General features: G+C 51.6%; 2 protein-coding genes and 1 long non-coding RNA gene across 10 annotated transcripts; 2 read left to right on the top strand and 1 right to left on the bottom strand.

Annotated features, from left to right (window-relative positions):
- The first annotated feature begins 3,923 nt into the window (after positions 1 to 3,923).
- RPS9 (ribosomal protein S9) lies at positions 3,924 to 10,982 on the top strand. The gene is made up of 5 exons (XM_006053433.4): positions 3,924 to 4,042; positions 4,301 to 4,422; positions 4,627 to 4,749; positions 9,739 to 9,925; positions 10,735 to 10,982. Exons 2-5 carry the CDS (start codon positions 4,326 to 4,328, stop codon positions 10,910 to 10,912), a joined length of 585 nt encoding a protein of 194 aa, XP_006053495.1. The 5' UTR covers positions 3,924 to 4,042; positions 4,301 to 4,325; the 3' UTR covers positions 10,913 to 10,982.
- LOC102402993 (leukocyte immunoglobulin-like receptor subfamily B member 3) lies at positions 6,804 to 17,897 on the bottom strand. Of its 8 annotated transcripts, XR_006545934.2 has the most exons (13): positions 17,497 to 17,892; positions 17,243 to 17,278; positions 16,800 to 17,084; positions 16,324 to 16,629; positions 15,827 to 16,105; positions 15,245 to 15,544; positions 14,675 to 14,719; positions 13,793 to 13,903; positions 13,031 to 13,073; positions 12,843 to 12,883; positions 12,605 to 12,657; positions 11,687 to 11,948; positions 6,804 to 6,822 (listed from the first exon to the last, which is right to left on the bottom strand). XR_006545934.2 is itself a non-coding variant. In XM_025269734.3 (12 exons), the coding sequence occupies exons 1-12, from the start codon at positions 17,543 to 17,545 to the stop codon at positions 11,802 to 11,804; spliced, it is 1,695 nt and encodes a 564-aa protein (XP_025125519.3). In that variant the 5' UTR covers positions 17,546 to 17,892; the 3' UTR covers positions 10,976 to 11,801. The 8 variants fall into 8 exon arrangements, 6 of the variants coding, with proteins under 6 accessions (XP_025125519.3, XP_044786975.2, XP_025125516.3 ...); XM_025269734.3 differs by lacking the exon at positions 6,804 to 6,822 and having other exon boundaries at positions 10,976 to 11,948; XM_044931040.2 differs by lacking the exons at positions 6,804 to 6,822; positions 12,843 to 12,883 and having other exon boundaries at positions 11,797 to 11,948; positions 17,497 to 17,894.
- A 50-nt stretch (positions 17,898 to 17,947) lies between these two features.
- On the top strand, positions 17,948 to 20,475 carry LOC112580347. Its single transcript, XR_003104744.3, has 2 exons — positions 17,948 to 18,380; positions 19,636 to 20,475. It is a non-coding gene; the product is annotated as an uncharacterized LOC112580347 (long non-coding RNA).
- The last annotated feature ends 217 nt before the right edge of the window (positions 20,476 to 20,692 follow it).

Genomic DNA, 20,692 nt, shown 5'->3' with positions numbered 1-20,692 from the left:
TCTATTTCACAATTTTTTACAAAAGCTAAAACACATACGTATGAAATATGCACTTGTAAAACAATTTGCAGAGCTGCTTTTCTGCTTAAGAAATTACTAGAACATTACCAATACCAACTTCCAATATTTAAGAAACTGATTTTTTTTTTAAATTTTTATCTATTTAAATAATTTGGCTGCACCAGGTCTTGGTTGTGGCATGTGGGATCTAGTTCCCGACCAGGGGTAGAACTCAAGCCCCCGACAGGTAATAAACGCTGGAGAGGGTGTGGAGACAAGGGAGCCCTCTTACACTATTGGTGGCAATGTAAATTGGTGCAGCCACTACGGAGAGCAGGACGGAGGGTCCTTAAAAAATAAAGATAGAACTACCAACTGACCCAGCAATCACACCACTGGTCACGTATACTGAGAAAACCATACTTTGAAAAGATGCTTGCAGCACTATTTACAATAACCAAGACATGGAAGCAACCTAAGTGTCCATGGACAGATGAATGGGTAAAGAAGGTTTGGTACATATATGCAATGGAATATTACTCAGCCATAAAAAAGAATGAAATCTTGCCATTTGCAGCAAAATGGGTGGACCTAGAGATTATCATAGGTGATGATAACTAAATGAAGTAAGGCAATGACAAGTATTATATGGCAATCACTTTTATGTGGAATCTAAAAAAAAATAGATAAAAATGAACTTATTTATAAAACAAACAGACTCACAGACATAGAAAACAAACTTATGGTCACCAAAGGGAACAGTGAGGGGAGGAAAGATAAATTATAAGTTTGGGATTAATATATACACACTACAATATGTAAAGCAGGTATAAAACAAGATCAGATCATATCAGTCGCTCAGTCGTGTCCGACTCTGCGACCCCATGAATCGCAGCACGCCAGGCCTCCCTGTCTATCACCAACCCCCGGAGTTCACCCAGACTCACGTCCATCGAGTCAGTGATGCCATCCAGCCATTTCATCCTCTTCCGTCCCCTTCTCCTCCTGCCCCCAATCCCTCCCAGCATCAGAGTCTTTTCCAATCAGTCAACTCTTTGAATGAGGTGGCCAAAGTACTGGAGTTTCAGCTTTAGCATCATTCCTTACAAAGAAATCCCAGGGCTTATCTCCTTCAGAATGGACTGGTTGGATCTCCTTGCAGTCCAAGGGACTCTCAAGAGTCTTCTCCAACACCACAGTTCAAAAGCATCAATTCTTTGGCGCTCAGCCTTCTTCACAGTCCAACTCTCACATCCATACATGACCACAGGAAAAACCATAGCCTTGACTAGACGAACCCTTGTTGGCAAAGTAATGTCTCTGCTTTTGAATATGCTATCTAGGTTGGTCATAACTTTCCTTCCAAGGAGTAAGCGTCTTTTAATTTCATGGCTGAAGTCACCATCTGTAGTGATTTTGGAGCCCAGAAAAATAAAGTCTGACACTGTTTCCACTGTTTCCCCATCTAGTTCCCATGAAGTGGTGGGACCGGATGCCATGATCTTTGTTTTCTGAATGTTGAGCTTTAAGCCAACTTTTTCACTCTCCACTTTCACTTTCATCAAGAGGCTTTTGAGTTCCTCTTCACTTTCTGCCTTAAGGGTGGTGTCATCTGCATATCTGAGGTTATTGATATTTCTCCCGGGAATCTTGATTCCAGCTTTGTGTTTCTTCCAGTCCAGCGTTTCTCATGATGTACTCTGCATATAAGTTAAATAAACAGGGTGTCAATATACAGCCTTGACGAACTCCTTTTCCTATTTGGAACCAGTCTGTTGTTCCATGTCCAGTTCTAACTGTTGCTTCCTGACCTGCATACAAATTTCTCAAGAGGCAGATCAGGTGGTCTGGTATTCCCATCTCTTTCAGAATTGTCCACAGTTTATTGTGATCCACACAGTCAAAGGCTTTGGCATAGTCAATAAAGCAGAAATAGATGTTTTTCTGGAACTCTCTTGCTTTTTCCATGATCCAGCAGATGTTGGCAATTTGATCTCTGGTTCCTCTGCCTTTTCTAAAACCAGCTTGAACATCAGGAAGTTCACGGTTCACATATTGCTGAAGCCTGGCTTGGAGAATTTTGAGCATTACTTTACTAGCATGTGAGATGAGTGCAATTGTGTGGTAGTTTGAGCATTCTTTGGCATTGCCTTTCTTTGGGATTGGAATGAAAACTGACCTTTTCCAGTCCTGTGGCCACTGCTGAGTTTTCCAAATGTGCTGGCATATTGAGTGCAGCACTTTCACAGCATCATCTTTCAGGATTTGGAATAGCTCAACTGGAATCCCATCACCTCCACTAGCTTTGCTTTCTAAGGCCCACTTGACACTAGATAGCACAGGAAACTATAGGGCTTCCCAGGTGGCACTAGGGACAAAGAACCAGCCTGAAAATACAAGGGACAAGAGACTCGGGTTTGATCCCTGGGCTGGGAAGATCCCCTGGAGGAGGGCATGGCAACCTTCTTCAGTATCTTGCCTGAAGAATCCCATGGACAGAGGAGCCTGGTGGGCTACATTTCATGGGGTTGCAAAGAGTTGGACACGATTGAAGCAACTTAGTATGCACACGCTGTAGCCTGATTGGCTTCTCTGTCCACTAGTGCCACTGGGAAGCCCAGGATTAAGTAAATTAACATGGGTACAATTCTTTGAATGGGGCCTGATGCATAGTACTTAAGTATTCTACAATGCCACCTATTATTATTTTTAGTGATAGAAATAATGGGTCACATGAATTAAAACATCAACAACAAAAAAACCCCAAAACCTAAGGTGTTTAGCCCAAAGATTTAGAGTGCTTGTTAAATATTATCTAACCACGATAAAGTCGTTGGTGTGAATGGGATTATCCCAGAGAGAAAAGCACTACAGGAAATAATCCTGGGTCTGTCTGAGAGGATATATACATATATATATATATATATATATATTGTTTCAGGTTTATAGCAAGAGGTTTCAGAACATTTTCCCTGTTCTGGAAACCCAAAGAAAACCTCAGGATATAAACTGCTGTCTTTCACAAAGAGGCACAAATGATCTTTCACAATGATCTTTTAATCATTGGATCTCAAGTTAAAAAATAAGTCGGTTACCTTTACGTGTATACACACACACACACACACACACACACACACACACACACACAGAGTTTTCGTCAGTCACCTTCTCAAGGAGGCTTCCCTGACCATCCTTTCTGAAATACCATTTTCCCTTAGTCATTGAGAGATGTGCTTAGTGGCTTAATCCTGTCCGACTCTGTGACCCCGTGGACTGTAGCCTGCCAGGCTCATCTGTACATGGATTCTCCAGGCCAGAATACTGAAGTGGGCAGCCGTTCCCTTCTCCAGGGGATCTTCCCAACCCAGGGATCGATCCCAGGTCTCCCGCATTGCAGGCGGATTCTTTACCGACCGAGTCATTAGGGAAGCTCAGTCATTATCAGTAATTTATTTTCTTCACAGCAGCAATCTGAAACGATCTTCTTATTTTCCCTCTCTTCCCTTAGGCTCAAAGTTTCACGAACAGAGGGGCTGTTGAAGGGTTCAAAAGGGCAGATTGGCTTCTGGTTGTGGCTTGCGTAGACATTCTGATATGAAAAATGATTATTTTTTAAATTATTCATGGATATAACAGAGCATCTTGGAAGGAGCTTTGAATTCTTATAGGTCCAGTCCTCTGGAGATCTTTTCAGAGAGACGGAGCATGCTGAATGAAGCCTAGCGGCAGTGGCGGTGACTACTCCAACTTTATAACGCGACTCAGACGTTAGCTGAGTGGTGACTTAAGTCACTACCCGAGGGCGGAGAGGAACCCTCACGTCGCACCCGACGGACCACTAATGCCTCATCAGTCCTCCCGGTTTAGGACGCCACTCTAGCCCAACCTCTCCTCTTGACTGCTTTGTCCGCCCGCCAAGGCCTTTTCTGATTGGTGCAAACTTGCGCTGTGCGTGGTGACGTCACAAGAGGGCGACGTTGCTATAAGAACGCGGCCGGCGAGCGCGTGCTCCTCTTTCTTGGTTTCCAGAGCGTTCGCTCAGGTTAGTTATGCGGCCGTGTTCGGTATTCTGGGTGTGGGTCGTAAAGTCTTGCGGGCTATTCGACCTTTAATGAGTACGCTAAAGCAGTTGGAGGTGAAATGAGCGTAACTGGAAAGTGATAGAAATGATAGTCGGTTATAAAACGCTTCAGGGACGGTTCTCGCGATATCTTCCCTAGGCGCCGGGAGGTTCATAGCGTAGTTCTGGGACTGCGCAGGCGCTGCCGAGTCCTCACAGGCAGCTCTCCTTCCCGCACAGGCGCAGACGGGCAAAAAGAGCCAGCATGCCGGTCGCCCGGAGCTGGGTTTGTCGCAAAACCTATGTGACCCCGCGGAGACCCTTCGAGAAGTCCCGCCTCGACCAAGAGCTGAAGCTGATCGGTGAGTGGCTAAAGCTAGGTTTCTGTTTCCCGGGCTGGGGAAGCTGACCCATGGGTGAGGCCGCCCACGTCCTCGTTTTGTTTAAAAATCTCCAGTGTGTTCACCCTCCTCACCCAGTTTTGGGATTGTTGTTTTTCTGTATCCCGAAGTCACTAATCCTTTTTCACTAGTCCATGGGACTGAGCTTTTTCACTCATTCTGCAGGCGAGTATGGGCTCCGGAACAAACGTGAGGTCTGGAGGGTCAAATTCACCCTGGCCAAGATCCGAAAGGCTGCCCGGGAGCTGCTGACGCTGGATGAGAAAGACCCGCGGCGTCTGTTCGAAGGTATGTATGTGAGCCCGCAGGAGAGCCGCTGCTGTTCTTCCTTCTAGGGTTGTGCAAGACATGGAGCAAGACATTCGATTCAGCCTTTAGTAGGAGTTATGGAGTAGGGAAATAGGGCTGAATCCGAGTACGTACTTATTTCATTTTATCTGTGACTGGTTTCTTCAAACCCTGAGAATCGGTTTCCAGTGGATTAGAACTAACACGGAGAAGGCGATGGCACCCCACTCCAGTACTCTTGCTTGGAAAATCCCATGGACGGAGGAGCCTGATGGGCTGCAGTCCATGGGGTCGCAAAGAGTCGGACACGACTGGGCGACTTCACTTTCACTTTTCACTTTCATGCATTGGAGAAGGAAATGGCAAACCACTCCAGTGTTCTTGCATGGAGGATCCCAGGGAAGGGGGAGCCTGGTGGGCTGCCATCTATGGGGTTGCAGAATCGGACACGACTAAAGCAACTTAGCAGCAGCAGAACTAACAATGCCAAGCATTGGGCACTTGGTTATATCTATATATAGTTCAACAGAACAGTTTTGCTTCTTATGTTCCTGTTCACTGACTAGACAGTGAAATTTGAGAAGTTCCACCCAGGGTGGAACTTGAGTGTGTATATTTGCCTTCTTTAACACGATGGTGAAGGACATTTACTCAGGGTCTGAACAGTAGAGGACCTGTGGGTTTCACAGGAAACAACGGTTCCAGGTGATCTTAGAGGGAATACAGATCATACCATATGATTTAAGGTTAAAAAAAATGATGGTGCGGTATACTTGACAAACTGCCATCTTTTAGACTCTTAAGGTCTAAATGTCTGCTTTAAGATGTGAGGTTCATGGGCTTTTGGAAGGGACGATATCATATTTTAATAGGACCTCTTAGGTTCTCAGATGGTGAAAATACTAAGAAAGAAGTCTGGTACTTTATAAGGCTCACTGAATATCTTTTTCTAAGCTCTTGGTGTACATTTATTTAATTTGCACAAGTAGAGTGGCGGGGGTACTGATCATAGTCTTCAAATGAGCAAGTGATCCAAGATTTCCCTCAGTAGGTGGGACTGGAGTGCATGTGAGCTCAGGGTTGGGAGTTGAAGGAGGGTTCCAGATGATGGTTAGGTAACATGCCAAAAGTTGAAACAGTTCCTAAATGTAAGAGTAGTCAGTAAACTTGGTGCTACATTGTATCTTGAGTGTGGAAGAGCTTCATATACAGTTTGTGATTCTAACAGATGCGACTGGCTGTAGGTGATTCTGGTTTTTTTTGGTGTAGGTGTGTCTGTTTTTTGTTACACCTTTTATTAGGATAAACTTTACACAACAGGAAGTTTGCTCACAGTATCTAAAATTTATTTTTAGTTACATCTAAAATTGGCCATTTTGTAGGTATTATCTTGATGCTGCTTTTGGTCTGACCCTAGGAAATCTTGATTCTAGTGAAAGTCAGGAGGGGCTGGGCTAACTTGGGCAGCTGGCTTTTTATTTTCAATTGGAGTGGCTAGTCTGGTTTTTCTCCCAAACCGTGATTAAGGATGGAAGTGCTCTTATACGTCTGTTAAGCATGAGTGGTCATCCATAGTAGAGATTGAGAAAGGTTTGGAGAGGTGTTGTACTAACATAGATTCATCACTTTGATCTATCCCAGTTCCAAGGGTGTGAGAGGTTCTCATTTTTAACCTTTGTTAGTTGGGAAGCTCCTTTGACACTCATGAGAATTGAGGAATCTCCCTGGTGGATGTTGGTATTGGGTGGAACTCTGTCCCAGAGTTTGGGGGACAGACCTCAGCTTGTTCTGGTCTCGGAAACTTGCTGGAGAGTTAATCACAGAGAAACTTAGGTCTCAGCAGTCATGTGACAAAGAGATGGCACAGGGTAGGGCTGAGCAGCGGGTGTCCAGGGATTACTTGGTTTTCCAGGGGGGAAGTTGCATGGGGAGGGCAACAGCAGGTAATCCACAGTGAGTGAAGCTAGATTGCTGGGATGGAGAGGAGGAGCCTGGGGCTTTGAGGTGTTTGCTTACTGCTGCAGCTTGGCCTTGTTTGAGGTCCAGCCTTTCCCGATAAGGTGTGCGTCTTATCTGACAAGAAGAGTTAATTCAGTCATTCACAGGTATCAACTCTCACCTCACACCAGCACAGGGTAAAGACCAAACTTGGGTCTCCTGCACTGCAGGCAGATTCTTGATCCTGTTTTGGTGTAAGGTGAGAGTTGATACCTGTGAGTGCCTGAGTGAAATGAACCAGTAAACTGTTTTTGTCATAAGACTCACACCTTAGTGGGAGTTTGATCCCTGGGTCAGGAAGGTCCCCTGGAGTAGGAATGGCAACCCACTCCAGCCTATTCTTACCTGGAGAATGCTGTGGACAGAGAGGCCTGGCAGAGTTGGACACAACTGAGTGACTAACACATCATATTAGAAACTAAGGCACTTAAATGTTTGCCTCATGCCATAGAGACAAGGGCCCCTTGGCTATTGAGGTGCCCACTGGCATACAGGTTTTTTTTTTTTTTTTTTTTTTTTGAAACAAACTTTGATTTGGCTGATTCTGATTGTTAATTCTTTGGGCCAAATGAAAGCCATTTATCAATTTTTAGTAGTTGAACACACTCCTGTGGTTGAAGGCTGCAAGCTTATCAGTTTTATTTTTGTCTTCATATCCAGTAAGATTTTTCCTGTATTGATGGCCCTCCCCACTATTAAAGGATGTAGGTGGGTTAATAATAGTAAGTGAAATGTGTTTTTGAAGTAATACAGGTTGAGTTATTGTCAGGTGTCTATTTTCTAATGTAAGTACAAAAAGATGTGAAGTGTCCAAAATGGAAGATAATTCCAAACTCACTTTTGTTTACGTTTGGATATGTTTTGTAATAATATTTGATTATTATGTTCAGTTTTTAAATTGTGTAATTGATAATTTGACATTATTAGTATAGAACAGAATGATATATTTGTATATTGTGAAATGATCTCCACAGTAAGTCTAGTTAGCATCAGATCATCTTCCCATTTTTTAATTGAAGTGTTTTTTTTGCTGTTGTATTATTTCATTATATATTTTGGGTATTAACCCCTTATTAGATATGTGATTTATATTTTCTCCCATTCTGTAGGTTGTTTTTCATTTTGTCATGCTCTGCAGAAGCTTTTTAGTTTGATGTGGTCCAACTTGTTGATTTTTCCTTTTGTTACCTTTACTTTAGAATCAGATCCAAAAAATCATCTCCAAGACTGAGAGGTCAAGGAGGTTACTGCCTGTGTTTTCCTCTAGGAGTCTCATTACATTCCTGTGTTTAATCCATTTTGAGTTTGTTTTCCCCGCTGGAGGCTTAAGGGATCTTCATTCCCAGTTGTTTAGTCGCTAAGTCGTTTCCAACTCCCAGTGGGCCCCACAGACCATAGCCCGCCAGGCTCCTGTCCACGGGATTTCCATGGCAAGAATAATGGAGTAGGTTGCCATTTCCTTCTCCCTGGGATCTTCCCCCTCCAGGGATTGAACATGTATTTCCTGTGTTGCAGGCATATTCTTTACCACTGAGCCAGGGGAGCAGCCCTGGCCACTGCAGTGAAGTCACCAATCACCGAGTCCTCACTACTGGACCTTCTGGGAATTCATGATTTTGAGTTAACTTTTGTGTTCAGTCTTGTCCTTGCATGTGACTGTCCAGTTCTCCAGACACCAGTATTGAGAGACTCTTCCCCATTGTATATTCCTAGCTCCTTTGTTGTAAATTAATTGACCGTTTATATATATGGGTTTATTTCTGGTTTCTATTCTGGTTTATTCCCTCGATCTGTTTTTATGTCAGTGTCATACTATTTTGATTACTATAACTAATGTATACAACTTTGTGGGGTGTTTTTTTTTCTTTATTTTTTGTTTTTGTCTTTTTTACAACTTTGTTTTTCCTCAAGATTGGCTTTAGCTATTCAGGGTCTTTTCTGGTTCCATAAAGATTTTAGGATTGCTTGTTCTTTTTCTGTGGAAAATGGCATTGGAATTTTTATAGGGATTGCCTTGAATCTGTATATTGCTACAGGTAATATGGGCGTTTTTTTTTTTAATTGCTGTTCCAGTCCATGAGCACTGAATTTCTTTCTGTTTGTGTCTTTAATTTCTTTGATTAGTGTTTTGCAGTTTTCATTGTGTAGGCTTTTCACTAAGATTTTTATGCAGTTGTAAATGGGTGAATATCCTTCACTTGTGTTCAGTATTTATTCAGTGCAAATTCGTACCTGGGGTGTTGGAAAAGGTATAGTATGTTTCTCCATTTAGATTCTCCTTGGCTTCTAGTCTGCTAGGAAGGCTGTCACAGAGTCAGCCAGCTTTCCTTCAGGATTTGTCTGGGGGCAGGGGTGGGTGCTAATAAATGATAATCCTCTGTGATGATAGCCAGCCCCGGGAGTGCGAGCCGGCAGCGTCCCTGGAGCTCTCCTGACTGGCACTTGGACGCCCACAGGCAAGGCCCCCTGAACCTGGAGTTGCTGGGTGCCAGGGAGAAGCTGACGCCCGCTGGTTTACTTTGCCAGGCACTGAGGTTATCCTCACTGTCGTTTTAGTAAAAAATGGATGACACATACTCAACTCGAATGTGTGCCGTGTCTCTTCCAGGCCTAACAGATAGGTACTGATGCTGTTGAAGTGTCAGACGCGGGAGGTGGTTTGCGTGCGTTTGATTGGTAGGGCTTTTTGGACGCCAGTGTATTAGCTCGTAGCCCCTGTGCTGTGTTACGGGAGGACTAGTGGAGGGGCAGCAGCGAGTAGACTTGCACTCTTCTAAGAGCTCTGGAGGGCTCTCCCTTGTTCAGATGAGTTGTGGGTCGTTGTCTGCCTCAGGGTCGTGAGGATTCCGGCAGTCACGGCAGCTCATGCAGTAGTGTGTTGAGTCCTGTATCAGAACTAGTTCTTCCTTCCTGCTGGGTCTCACCGCCGTGGTGTGGAGGTGCCAGATTTGAACTGGAAGGCTGAGACAGGCTTCTGTGCCCCCTCACCAGGTAATGCCCTGTTGCGGCGGCTCGTCCGTATTGGGGTGCTGGACGAGGGCAAGATGAAGCTGGATTACATCCTGGGCCTGAAGATTGAGGATTTCTTGGAGAGACGCCTGCAGACCCAGGTCTTCAAGCTGGGCCTGGCCAAGTCCATCCACCATGCCCGTGTGCTCATCCGCCAGCGCCACATCAGGTACCGCCTCGGGGCTCCCGGAGCCTCCCCCACCCTGCCCCCTGAAGGGACGCCCTCGCTGAGCCCCCTCCCTACCCCTGTCTTCTGTGCAGCCCTCGGAGGTGGTGAAGGTGTGAGCTCACCTTAAGGGGACAGATTGGTCCCTACAGACAGCTCATGGGGGAGCTGGGGGCAGCCTCACCCCCAGAGCTCTGCGCAAGGGTCACTGCGGCTGGAGCCGTACACCTTGCGAAGGCTCCAGCAGGCGTGCCGGGAGCTGGACAGGTAACAGCTCTTGGCGTCCCGTGGAGAACCATCCCTGGGGCTCAGCTGACTTGGGTGGGTTGGGCCTGTGTGGTCACACAGTGCGCCCTCCGGGCAGCTGCTGTGGTGAAGAGCAGGGGCCAGGTGGGTCTTTGGGTGCTCAGTTTACCCTATGGAGATAGGGCCCTGGTCACAGGGGCCTGTGTAGTGAGCAGGTTCCTAGCCTCTCAGTAGCCCCTGTGACTCATGGGCAGGAGCCTCTCATGCTGCTTGTGTGAAATGAAATCGCCCCGGTCCTCGTGGGGTGCCACTTCAGAGACAGTGAGAGGAGCCCTGATGGAGACTAAAGCTCAGTGAGAGGCACACAGCTCAGAACTGTCTGGCACACTTCAGTGTTTGAGAAGCAGGTCTCAGTGTTAACGCGCTGCCACCCCTGCGTTCATTCTGGGCCTGAATTCCCCCGCCCTCCGTGAGAGGTGAGCGAGTTGTCCAGGACACAGGCACCCCCGAGGACCAGGAGTGCCCTGCCGGCCGCGGTCCGGCCCTCACCCGCCGCTCCCCCCCAGGGTCCGCAAGCAGGTGGTGAACATCCCGTCCTTCATCGTGCGCCTGGACTCCCAGAAGCACATCGACTTCTCCCTGCGCTCCCCCTACGGCGGGGGCCGCCCGGGCCGCGTGAAGAGGAAGAACGCCAAGAAGGGCCAGGGCGGGGCTGGAGCCGGCGACGACGAGGAGGAGGACTGAGCCCGGGCAGTGCCCTGGGCCGGCGCAGCGGCCAGTGTGCCTCAGATAATAAAGCAGGTTATGCACAGTGTGGAACTGGTCTTTACTGCTGTGTCTCTTCCCCGCTCTGACACACACCCTTCTGGAGCGGCCATGGGGGCCGCCGCTTTCCACTCGGGGCTGGTGAGCTTTGTTCCCGTCCGTGAAGCTGTTGCTAGATGGTGGTCCTTGTTCCCCTTAGGCCTGGCTTTACCGTATCCTGACAGACACATCTACACATCACTCCATCACACTTCCAGGGGGCCCACAGGACAGGCAAAGACAAAACTAGAGGGAGCTTCTCGGGCAGGACCCGCCCTGCCGTCCCAGTGAGCCTGCCTTGCACTGCTGTGGTGCGGGTTCAGGGTTAATCCCTGGTGGGCAAGCTAAGCCAGTGCTTTCTAATGAACACCCAGTGGCCAAAAACAGCTCTCAGTGGGGGGGTCATTTCCCAGACAGGAAAGGGGAACCCTGCCACCACCCCACCCCCCGTGTTTGGGGGTTCTGAAGACTTCATGGTCAGGAGGGAGGCAGGCTTCCCTTTTCTCTGTCAAGCTGCCTGGGGCAGGAAGAGGCTTGTTCTCAGGAAATGAGAAATAGGGGATTAAGCAACCCCAACAGCTGCAGGCATGGGGCACCCAAGTCCTGCTCTGGGGGCTTGGGGCTCTGCTGTCAGTTCAGTGGCCATTCTCCAGGTTACAGCTCAGGATTTGCCAAGTCGCTGTGAAGTGTGCAGGAGAGTGCAGCCTAGCCTACCTTTGGGAGGTCCCAGAGCTGCTGGTGTCAGGACTCCAGGCTGGCTGGGGTTGAACTGAGTGTCCGTGGGGGCAGCTCCTGGGGTCCCTGGAGGTGGAGTCTGGGTCATCCTGGGCTAGTGCAAGGCGAGAGCGGCATACACGCTGGGCTCTGCTGGGGACTCTCCTGACTGCCAGTTGGAGGGTGCAGTCACCCCCTGTCTGCTAGTTGAGTGGTCCAGTTCGGCATAGGTCACATCCTGGGGGGCTTCAGATGTGGCAGCCTTTGGAGGGTGTAGAAAGAGGGCAGGGGTGTGAGATGGGGGAAGCCTGGGGGCTGGGAGGTAAGGATGCACTCCTTGAGGGTCTTAGTCATTAGGGCTCTGCTAGTGAGGGGTGAGGGGCGGTCTCTGAACCATCCCTCCTTCAGTTCCTGTAGCTTCGACCCTCAGGAAGGAGGGAAGTGAAGCAAGTTGAAATCCTGTGATGGATCGCTAAGTTTGATGCTGGGGGAGGACAGGGCTGGAGATGGGAATTGGCTGTGGCTGTCCTCACTGAGGGACAGTCAGGCCCCACTGTGCCCTTCAGGAAAGCGAGGGGGTCACCAGGGCGGCCACGGGAGCTGGTCCTCACTGCAGCGAACAGATGAGGTTCACCTGCCTGGGCAAAGATGGCTGAGGGCTGAGCAAGGATCTCAGAATCCTCTGGCTGTTAGAAGCCCCCTCTCTGGCCCTGTCTCCAGGCCCAGGGCTTGCATGTAGCCCATTTTGAAGGCACAGACTGTTCAGCCCTGCCAGCTCAACCTGAGTGTTCAACAGTGTCCCAGTCGGAGGAGCCGGGGGGCGCGGCAGCCCAGGGAGCAGGTGCTCGTGGAAAGGGCCACCTGGCCTTGGGGTCAGTGTCCTCTGCCCTCTGTGTGTGAGGAGGTGGGGGGTCTCACCTGACTGTCCCGCGCTCTGCCATGCTCCGGCTGTGTGTCTTCCGTGACAGCACCTGGTGGGGACAGGACAAGGGGGGCTGGCTCCTGCTCAGACCGCCTCACACGTCCCACAGCAGATTCCAGAGCGGCTCGGTGACGGGCCACTGCCACCCAGCGTCAGACTCGAGCTCTCCTCCCAAGCCCAGAACCACTGCCACCCGATCCCAGGCCCCCAGGACAGCGCCCCCCTTCCCCTTACAGTACAAGCTCTCCTCCGGGGCATCAGTGGCTGGGCTGGAGCTGGGGAGGAGAGAGCAGTGTTGGGGTGGAGGGAGCCCCGAGCAGACGGTGGGGTGGGACTCAGGGAGAGGTCAGGCTGAGCAGTGTTGGGGCGGTGAGGGAGCCCCGGGCAGGCGGTGGGGTGCGAGTCTGTGGGAGAGGTCTTACCTCATCTTCTGGCCTCTGTCCTCAAGCACTGATGCTGCGGCCGCTGTGGGAAGACAGGAGTCAGCCTCCAGCCCGCCCCACCCCCACCCCCACCCACCCCCGCTGCCCCAGAGCTCTTCTCTAGGGTTACAGGAAGATCTGCAAGGGTCTCCAGGCTGAAAAAAATTGTCATGCCTTCCCTCCTCCACGAAGAATTCAAGAGAAAGGCTTCCCTGGTGGCTCAGTGGTAAAGAATCCGCTTGCCGATGCAGGGGACATGGATTTGATCCCTGGTCTGGGGGGATTCCACATTCCGTGGAGTAATTAAGCCACAACTTCTAAACTTGTGCTCTGGAGCCTCGGAGCGCGACTGCTGAAACCCGAGAGCCCAAGAGCCCAGGAGCTGGGAGCTGCAGCAAGAGAAGCCCGAGCCCCACAACCAGAGAGAAGCCCCAGCTCACCGCCACCAGAGAAAGTCCATGCACAGCAACCAAGACCCAGAGCAGCCAATAAACAAAATTCAAAAATTATTTAAAAAAATTCGAGAGCTCTAAACCATGAAATACAAAACTTGCACGTATTCTCAAGCGGCGTGTAAGTTTGAAAACATCAAAGGATACTCTAATGCTCACATGTGCGCTCACATTTAGCCTCTTTAGATTTCTCTCACCGGAAGATGCTAGAGCAGTTTTAACTGGACTCACCCCTTTCTTAGGTTTCCCTTGGGCTGGTGCCCTAAGCCCACCGCCTCCAGGGGTCCGAGTCACCCCGTTCCCTACTCACCTGACTTCCTGTGTCTGTCCTGACCCCGCTGTCGGAGGAAGAGGAAGACGAGGAGCAGCAGGACGAAGGTCACCGAGACTCCGATGAGGACACTCAGGTACCACGTGAGGCCTGGGGTACCAGAGACGCCTGAGTGAGCCAGGGGTGCCGTTTAACTGGGCACCTGCTGTGCGCAGACTCGTGCTGGGGTCTGTGCGTCCATCTCCAGCCCATCCGACCCATTTACAGACGAGACTGAGGCCCAGAGAGGGAGATCATGGCCCCCAAGTTGCCCAGCCTGGAGGTGGCAGAGCTGGGACTGGAACCCAGGACTGTGGGTTCCCTCATATTTTTTAGAATTAGTTATTGTTTTGTTTTCATGCTTTCACTTCCAGGCAGAACACCAGTTCAGAGACGGGTGCATCAAGCCCAGTTCTGTGCCAGCCCAGCCAGATCTGCCTCCCTGTCCTCTCACCCCCAGCACGGGGCCTGCGTGGAGGTGGAGTGTGTGTCTGGGAGGGGCAGCGGGGCGCGCTCTGGCCTTCCTGAGGCCCAAGCAGGCCCTGCGCTGCGGGCTGTCGTGCTGAGGAAGGAGGTGGGAGGCCCCCTGCGTGGAGGGTGGGCCTCGGACCCCGGGAGGAGCACGGCTGGTCCAAGATCCCACGGTTGGAAGTAGCAGAGCCATTTGACTCCCACGCCCGGCTCTTTGCCTGGCACCAAGGCAGCTCCTTGGGGGGCTGGAGAGCTCAGACACTGTCCCATCAAGTGTTGCCGCGTCCCCATCCTTGCTGTCGAGGCTGATGCCAGTGAGAAGGGGCTGTCCTGAGGCCATTAACTCGGGAAGTGACGGAGCTCCGATAGAGCTGCTTCCACCCCCACCGCCCCGCAGAGAGCCTGACTCACCCGAGGCTGATTCCAAGGCGGGGAGGAGCTGATTCCCGGAGCTTCCTAAGAGTCAGGGTGGAGATGAGCCAAGGCCTGCTTCCCCTTGTCAGCCCTGCTTCCCTCCCCTAGCTGGGCCCCAGCATCCCCCTCTGCATGACCCCCCACCCTTCATCCACGTCTCATTCCCGGGAGCCCCGCGGTCCCCTGGGACACCAGCTGAGCCAGGGCCTGTCCGCTTGCTCCCTTGGGGGCTGCGGGCTCTGCTAGCCCCTCTCTTGTGCTGCTCTCTGGGCGAGGGGCCACGAGGACTGGAGACCAGAGGAGAGTGGGGACCAGGGGCTCTGGCCTTGAGTCCTGCTGGTTGGCCCCGAGGCCTGTGTAGCTCTGCTCCATCACCAGGAGTGGGTCTGGATGCCCGGGATGAGGGCAAGGACGGGCAGGGAAGGGTGGCCTCTGGCTCTTTCCAGCCCCCTCAGAGTTGATCCCCGCCTTCTGTGACCCCCCACTCCCACCTCAGCCCAGAGCTCCCCTGGGAACAGGGCCCTGGCCTGACCCAGAGGACACAGTGGACCAGGGCTGGGCCCTCACCTGAGACCTGGAGCTCCAGGGGGTCGCTGGGGATTGACAGCAGGTGGGGGGCGGTGCTGTGTGAGCTGTAGCACCTGTAGGTCCCACTGTGGGCCGAGGTCACAGCATGCAGGGTGAAGTTGGCCTGAATGGGTGGAGCCGGGTTCTGCAGATGAAGGTGCTGGGGAGCAGCGAGCGACCCCTCCTTGGACAGATGGAAGGTGTCTGACTGGACCTCAGAGCGACACTGCAGGGTCACATTCTCTCCCCGGGGCACTGAGGCCCCCGGGTGGGCAGAGAGGGAGGGTTTCCTGTGCATTCCTGGGGGGGACGGGGGTGATGAGCAGAGAGCCCCTCCCCACACCCCGGACCCTGAGCAGGGGGCCTCCCTGTGAGCCCTCCCAGCTCCTCTCAGCCCATCTGTGTGGGTCTCCTTAATCTCCGTGCCTCTCACTCCTGTTTTCACGTTCCCTCCCTAGACCCCTGCCCCACCTGGGCCTCTGCTCCAGCACCCTCTCCCCGGACCCACCACCACAAGGGCCGACCCTGGTCCAGCGCCCTGAGCAGACAGTCGGGACCTGGGCCAGGACAGGGGCCCCTCACCCGTGATCAGGATGTCCAGGGGGGCGCTGGGGGCCGACCACGCGTAGGAGTTGTGTCCGCTGTAGCATCTGTACTGGCCCCCGTGGGCACGGCTCACACGGCCCAGAGGGAAGTCGGGGCTCTGCTGCCCTTCTAGACGGAGGGGTGGGCTGAGCCCCTCGTCCTTGGTCAGAGCGAAGCTGCGAAAGCTGGCCTCTGAGCGACACTGGAGGGTCAGGTTGTTTCCGGCAAGCACGAGCCAGCTGGGCTGGGCGGAGAGGGAGGGTGCCCTGGACAGGCCTGCGGACGGGGCATGGAGGCATGTGGCTGCACGCCCGCCCTGCTCCCAGGGCTGCGGAGAGAGCTTGCCCTGCTCCCTCCTGAGGCTTCCGCCCTGTCCTGCCCCAGGAGCCCAGTGTCCCTGCCCCCCCCCCCCCCCACGTCTCCCCCAGGGCTCATGGGGCATAAGGCTGAGGTCAGGGGTCTGTCTAGGAAATAGAGGGGCCTGGGGGCCTCACCTGTGACCTGGAGATGCAGAGGGTCACTGGGGCGTGACCACAAATAGGGCTGGGTGCTGGGAGCATCATAGCATCTGTAGGTCCCCCCATGGGAGGTGGTCACGGGGCCCACAGGGAACACAGCCTGTTCCCGCCCCTGGTTCCCATAGCTCCTTGACATCTTGTGTAGGAGCGGGTCAGTGCCTCCCTCCTTCAGCAGATGCACAGTGCCCGCTGCATACTGTGAACTGCACGTGAGGGACACGCTGCTTCCTGCGGCCACCACAGGGCTGGGCTGGGCGGACAGGGAGGGTGCCCTGTACACTCCTGGGGGCGAGGGGGTATGTTAAAAGGGGACCTCCATCCAGTGACCCCAGGTGTGGGCTGGGAGGGGAGGGGCCCCCTGAGCCCACACTCTGCTCCTCTGCCCGTGAGGAGGCTCCCACAGTGGGAGGGACCCGCCCCGGGAGGGACCCGCCCCTGCCCCACCCTCTTACCTGTCACCACCAGGGGCAGGGGGTCACTCCGCTGTGACCAGCCGTTCCTGCTGTGATATGCACACTGATACTGTCCAGCATGACTTGAGCTCAAGGATGCAAAGTGGAACCAGGCCTTGTTCCTGGAGCCCTGAGGGGCCTTAGCCTCCCAGTATGCAGAGCTCCTCTCTTTATGCAGACGGTAGACATCAGCCAGCAGAGACCCCTGACACCAGATGGTCACGGGGCCCCCCTGGGCGACCATGGTGCCTGGGTCAGTCCGGATGGAGGGTTTGGGGAGAACCTCTGGAAAGGAATCAGACCTGAGGAGTCAGGGAGCCTTCTCCCCCAGGTTTCCCAGCTGTCACCCAGGCCCCTCCCAGACGGGCCACCAGCGGCCCCGACCTGCTGTGCTCTGCAGTGACCAGGGGTGGTGGGTGGAAGCAGGAGGTCTGGGGGCTCACCTGGTTGTCCCTGGTCCCACGGGCCCCAGCACAGCCCTAGAAGAGAGTTCCCTGTGAGTGCCCAGCCCCACCACACTTCCTGGATGCTCCAGATCTGCTCTGCGCCCTGAGGTCTGGGGTCAGATCTGGGCTGAGAACATTCCCCTCTCCCCCAAGAAAGTCTGTCCCCACCAAGCCTCCTGCGTCCTGGGGCCTCTCAGGGACCAGATGTGGGAGGAGAGGGGTTCCCACCCCCTCCCTACTCGGAAGCTCACCAAGGCAGAGAAGGGCGGTGAAGGTCAGGGTCGTGGCGTTGCCTCTCATGGTCCCCAGCAGAGCAGGTGACCTACAGAGACCTCAGAGCCCGCAGGACAGACAGATGCACTGGGCGTGAAGGTCCAGGCTTGGTGGCACACGTCTTGGGTTCCTCTGAGCCTCGCTCCGCTCTCAGGATGGGGCTGAGGTGACCGTGGTCTCTGGGGGCCTTTCTGACCAGATCAGACTTACCGACACCCCCTTCTGCCCCGCCACTCTGCCTGCCTGTTTCGTGTCCTCCTCGTGCCAAGTCTGGATCCGGAGAGTGACCTCACGTCCCAGAGTGCAAGGCTGCAAGAAGCCGGGCAGGCCCCGGAGCCATCTGCGTGCCTGTCCCGGTTCTTACTCTGCCTCCCACAGGGGTTGTGTGATCTTGGGCAAGTAGCTTCCCTTTCCTGAACTTCTGCAAACGTTCTTCCTTTCTTCCGTCAGCTAGTCCAGTTCGTCAGTATTTGCTGGGCAATGACCATGTTCTGCCATGGTGACAGAGCCTGGAATTTCCTTGGTGACGCCATCAAATTCCTTCCCTGGACTTGTGGGGCTCAGATGAATAAAAACAGACAGGACAAACATTTACACGGCAAACAGTTCAGCTGAGTCTTGTGAGACTGTTAGGAGTTGGAAGAAAACAGGGAACCATGAGTACCTTTAACAGATAGACATCCTGAAGCCTGGGTCCTGGCTGGGAGGTGTGTCTGACGGGCGAACAAGCAGGAGCTACTAGCTCAGGGGCGGTGGTGGCGGCGGCGGCGGCATCCCAACCAGACAGACCTTGAGCTGCTCTCAGAATCGAGAGCAGTGACGGGGGAGGCAGGGGCGTCGCCACACTGGGTCTTGAGTGCATGTAAGTGTTTGGGGTTTATCTTTAAAGCAGTGGGAAGGTTTTCAGCAGCAGGCAGTATGAAGTGATTTCTAGTTTAGACAGATTACCACCATGTGGAGAGTGTAACGCAGGAGGGCTCTATTGATGATGAACCCCATTCACAGTAAAACGCCAACATTGATCTGGCTTCTGGATGGCGTGTTGACCAGTGTTTTAAGTCGTTCACATGGATAAGCCTTACGGGAACCTATAATTCGAAATATATTTACACTGGGTTTCCCTGGTAGCTCAGATGGTACAGTCTACCTGCAGTGAGGGAGACCCAAGTTCAATCCCTGGGTCATGAAGATCCCCTGGAGAAGGAAATGGCAACCCACTCCAATATTCTTGCCTGGAAAATCCCCTGGACAGAGAAACCTGGCAGGCTACAGTCCATGGGGTTGCAAAGAGTTGGACATGACCGAGTGACTTCACATATTTTACACTGGAATGAGAAAGGAAGGCTTCTTGGTCCGGCAGGTTGGAAGGGACGGCCCTGTTCAGACTGGCTGAGGGGACGGTCTGTGAAGGCACAGAGTTGTTAAGTAGGTCTGTGTATGTGGGTGCTTGGGGATATGTGGTTAAGTGTGATGAGTCTGGTCTAGGAGGGAGAGCTGTTTAGTGGGGCTGACCTGCCACAGCCTGGAACATGGGGCGATGCACCTGGACCACGTTTTTGAAGGTGGAGACTGTTGAAAGGATTTTGAACGGGGCAGGCTCAGACCTGATACGGTGGTGGGAAGAGTCCTTCGGGAGGTAGTGAGAGATGAACGGGAGTAAGGGGCAGGGCCTGGGCTGGAGGACCAGGAAGGAGGCTGATGAGACAACACAGATGGGATGTCTGAGGACGGGTCAGGGACCTTATTCAGAAGGGCTCCAGGGGCACAATGATGTGGGCCTGGTGGTTGGGTGGGAAGTGCGGGAGGCCGGGGAACCGAAGGTACTTCCTCTGTCTGCCTTGGTTGCCTGGAGGAGCCAATGGGGCAGTCATAAATAGGACGACCCCAGGAGAGAGACGCATGGCGGATGCTTGGAATACTGATCCCCATTCTTTAGCATAAAGCACAGCCCTCCTTCCTGACCTGGGACGGTGGATTCGCTTTTCCTCTGCACTACAATGTAATGCCATCTTTTCTTGTTGCCCGTCTTCCAAACCTCTGAGTCATCACTGCCTCCTCAGTGCCCCTTCTTACCCTGAGCAGAACTTTTCATCTCATTCTGTGACTTCTTTCTCTAGGCAAACGAGAAGAACACAGGCTGGAGGCAAAAAAAACGGTTTTTAAAAATGAACACAGACCCAGGATCTCTGAGACAGTCATTGATAGCCCAGCAAAAGGGGAATATCAATGAAGAAAAATAATTTTGAGGAAGTAAATATTGACCATTTTACAGATTTGATGAAAGCCATAAATTTACACATCCAAGATGCTCATCAGATAACCTTCAAAAATGATACCCAGACATCACAATTATATTCAAATCAGTGGGGAAAAGTTTTTTTAAACCATGTCCACACACATCACAGTCAAAATGGAATCAGTGGGGAAAAATTGAAAGCATCCGGATAAAAGGACCAGGTTACATACAGAGGAAAAATGATTTGAATGATTTCAGATTTCATATCAGAAGCCACTATGGTCTAAGACTGATAGTCCTGAGAGATGAGAAGAGCCAACGTGGAATTCTTCTGGGTATATTCTTCAGGAATGAAAGCAAAATAGTCATTCTGAGAGGAAAGAACACTTGAGAGAATGTGCTGCCTGTAGACCTTCTTTAAAGGAATGATAAGGCTAGTTCTTCAGGCAGAAGGGAAATAATTCTCGAGGGAAACTTGGAAATTCAACGATAAAGGAAGAATAAAAGGTGGTAAATAGGTAAATGTAATAGCATATTTTTCTCATTTCCTGTATATGTGACTGTTGAAAGCAAAAATAACAATGTTTGGTGGGGTTTTTATATATGTATAATAGATGAATACATATAACATCTATAGCATGATGGAAGGTGAGGGTGAAAGGGCCCGTGTGATGAGGGTTCCATGTTTCTCTTGAGGAGATAAAATATTAACTGTGTGGACTCTGTGGAATTAGGTGTATATATTATAATGCCCACAGTTGCCACTAAAAAAACAACATGTGAAGATTTACAGTTAGAGTACTAACAGATATAACAAGAGTACTAAAAAAAAATTCCAAAAAGCCAAAAGAAGACAGGAAAGGGAAACTTGAAGAGCAAACACTAGAGGGGACAAAGAAAAGACAAAAGGTTAAACCTGAACAGTATGAAAAGGCAAA

This window comes from Bubalus bubalis, chromosome 18 (genome assembly GCF_019923935.1).
Source record: "Bubalus bubalis isolate 160015118507 breed Murrah chromosome 18, NDDB_SH_1, whole genome shotgun sequence".
NCBI lineage: Eukaryota > Metazoa > Chordata > Mammalia > Artiodactyla > Bovidae > Bubalus > Bubalus bubalis.
This window is presented reverse-complemented; position numbering and strand designations above follow the sequence as displayed.

What these genes read in the sequence shown, in the direction of transcription:
- RPS9 (XM_006053433.4), top strand. Translation starts at nt 4,326, where the DNA reads ATGCCGGTCGCCCGGAGCTGGGTTTGTCGCAAAACCTATGTGACCCCG. An exon ending in CCAAGAGCTGAAGCTGATCG is followed by an intron (nt 4,423 to 4,626) that starts GTGAGTGGCTAA and finishes CTCATTCTGCAG; the next exon opens with GCGAGTATGGGCTCCGGAAC. An exon ending in CCCGCGGCGTCTGTTCGAAG is followed by an intron (nt 4,750 to 9,738) that starts GTATGTATGTGA and finishes CCCCCTCACCAG; the next exon opens with GTAATGCCCTGTTGCGGCGG.
- LOC102402993 (XM_025269731.3), bottom strand. Translation starts at nt 17,545, where the DNA reads ATGAGAGGCAACGCCACGACCCTGACCTTCACCGCCCTTCTCTGCCTT. An exon ending in CACCGCCCTTCTCTGCCTTG is followed by an intron (nt 17,279 to 17,496) that starts GTGAGCTTCCGA and finishes ACTCTCTTCTAG; the next exon opens with GGCTGTGCTGGGGCCCGTGG. An exon ending in CCTGCCCCTGGTGGTGACAG is followed by an intron (nt 16,630 to 16,799) that starts GTAAGAGGGTGG and finishes CCTCGCCCCCAG; the next exon opens with GAGTGTACAGGGCACCCTCC.